The sequence below is a fragment of the Sinocyclocheilus rhinocerous genome, unplaced genomic scaffold, assembly GCF_001515625.1.
Source record: "Sinocyclocheilus rhinocerous isolate Xijiao unplaced genomic scaffold, SAMN03320098_v1.1 scaffold2050, whole genome shotgun sequence".
Lineage (NCBI taxonomy): Eukaryota > Metazoa > Chordata > Actinopteri > Cypriniformes > Cyprinidae > Sinocyclocheilus > Sinocyclocheilus rhinocerous.
In genome coordinates, this window is record NW_015661574.1 from 417,235 (window position 1) to 419,491 (window position 2,257).

At 36.9% G+C, this 2,257-nt stretch overlaps 1 protein-coding gene across 1 annotated transcript in view; it reads left to right on the forward strand.

Moving 5' to 3' along the window:
* LOC107726369 (ribosomal protein S6 kinase alpha-3-like) overlaps positions 1 to 2,257 on the forward strand; it is a 26,106-nt gene that overhangs the window by 2,394 nt on the left and 21,455 nt on the right. The window contains exon 2 of the mRNA XM_016535917.1: positions 354 to 389. Within this exon, the coding sequence (XP_016391403.1) occupies positions 354 to 389 (36 nt within the window). The remainder of the gene's footprint in view (positions 1 to 353; positions 390 to 2,257) is intronic.

A 2,257-nucleotide genomic window follows, 5' to 3' on the forward strand; every position in this document is an offset into this window, starting at 1 on the left:
CCGCCATGTGCTTCACGTCCGCGCTTGTTTACATCAGAGTGCGCATGCATCTTTCAATAAGCATACAGCGGTGTTGTGCATTTTGACCAGTTTATGGGAAAAGTATTCTTAAAATGCATTCAAAATTCTGAATAATTTGTAATATATAATTATTCACGGTATTTAGAAGTGCCCATGATAACAATATTGTGCATATTCATTACCGTGATATATCGCATTACCGAATACTGGCACAAGTCTATTGTTGACATGTTGTGATCATAGCCCTTGCAAATGCTGTTGTAATACTAACATGACGTAACATGATGTACTCTGTTTTATGGTAATTACATCATATTTTTCCTGTTTTTTAGGATGACTCCATGGTGGATGATGATGCTTCTGTTCAAGTAAGTTTAAGACTATGTATATATGTATTTTGGGTGTGTGTCTACAGAATATGTCTGTCAAACTGAGTCAAATTATGTTGACAGGTTCAAGTACACCAGTTCAAGTTTATATTGGTTTCTAGCAGTTCATCAAACAAGCTCTTTGTTCACTGCTTAAGGAGAATTTGTTCTACTGCAATGCCCCTCTGTCTTTCAATTGAAAGATGTGTTTCCTATGTAAGCAAGTCGGCTTTTAACATCACATTTCCTGTCTCAGAGTACAGCCTGGTTTTATTGGTTTCCTGTTGGATGAGTGACATGGCAAGCCGCCAGTAGGAGAAGAGGATGTTCAGCATTCACGTCAAGCAGAGCTTCATTTTCCACCAAACCAGCAGAAACTTTTTTTGAAAGCTGTCAGAGATCATTTGATGTGACCCAGAGCAGTGGGTTCACTCACTACACACGCGCACACACACACACACACACACATATATATATATAAAATGCAGTAAAACAGTAATATTGTTAAATATTGTTAAAATGTAAAAGAACTATTTTGTATTTGAATATATTTTAAAATGTAATATATTTCTGTGATGGCAAATCTGAATTTTCAGCAGCCGTTACTCCAGTCTTCAGTGTCACATGATCCTTCAGAAATCATTCTAATATTCTGATTTGGTGATACAAAATTTTTTTTTATTATTATCATCAGTGTTAAAAACAGTTATACATTAAAAACTGTGATACATTTTTCTTTTCATGATTCTTTGATGGATAGAAAGTTCAAAAGAACAGCATTTATTTGAAAAAATTTTTTGTAACAATGTTAAAGTCTTTACTGTGTCTTTACTAAACAAAAGTATTTATTTAAAACAAACAAACAAACAACAACAAAATACTTGCTGACCCCAAACTTTTGAACAGTAGTGTATATTTAGGCTTGTCCCATTGTATGTGGGAAGTAGGGTTATTGAGAGTCAAGATCTTGACATAGTGTGTGTAATGCCCACGTTCACTTCCTGTTCCTGTCGTGAGGTGTCCCTCAGTCATCATCCTTGGTCACGCTTCAGTTATAATCTCCACAGTGGTGTGCCAGCACCCTGTCAGGCTCCTCCTTCTCATGCCAGCCCCCCTCAGTCACCTCATCTACTCTGAAACTTATAGAATTTAAATCCAGAATTCATCAGTTCAGTTTTAGATTAATTTGCAGAGGCTTCTGCACCATTATTTAAGTAAATTTTTACACAAACCCTTTGTTGTGGTTGTGATATAATTATAAGATACATAGGACTTAGTATTTAATATTGCATGTATTATGTGAGAAAAATGCACAACTAATGTCCTCTACAGAGCACAATAATTGATTTCTGAGTTAAATACAGTGGCACATTCCATATAAATCTCCATCTAATTAAAGGGGTATTTCACCCAAAAATGAAAATTTGATGTTTATCTGCTTACCCCCAGGGCATCCAAGATGTAGGTGACTTTGGTTCTTCAATAGAACACAAACGAAGATTTTTGGAAGTGAATGGGAATCACGGCTTTGAAAGTCAAAAAAACATACACAAACAAAACCAAATTAAACCCTGCGGCTCGTGACACATTGATGTGTCACTAAACGATCAGTCTGTGCAAGAAACTGAACAGTATTTATATCGTTGTTTACCTCTGATCCACCGCAATGTCTGAACTGTCCTGAGCGCGTCCTCAACAGCCGGCTCGTGACGCGTCGTCTTCTTCTTGCTTTACGGCGGATCGCAGACTTATAAGTGCATTACCGCCACCTATCTCTCAAATGGACCATTGACACTATCTACAATCTCAATTAGGAGTGTCAATGGTCCATTTGAGAGATAGGTGGCAGTAATGCACTTATAAGTCTG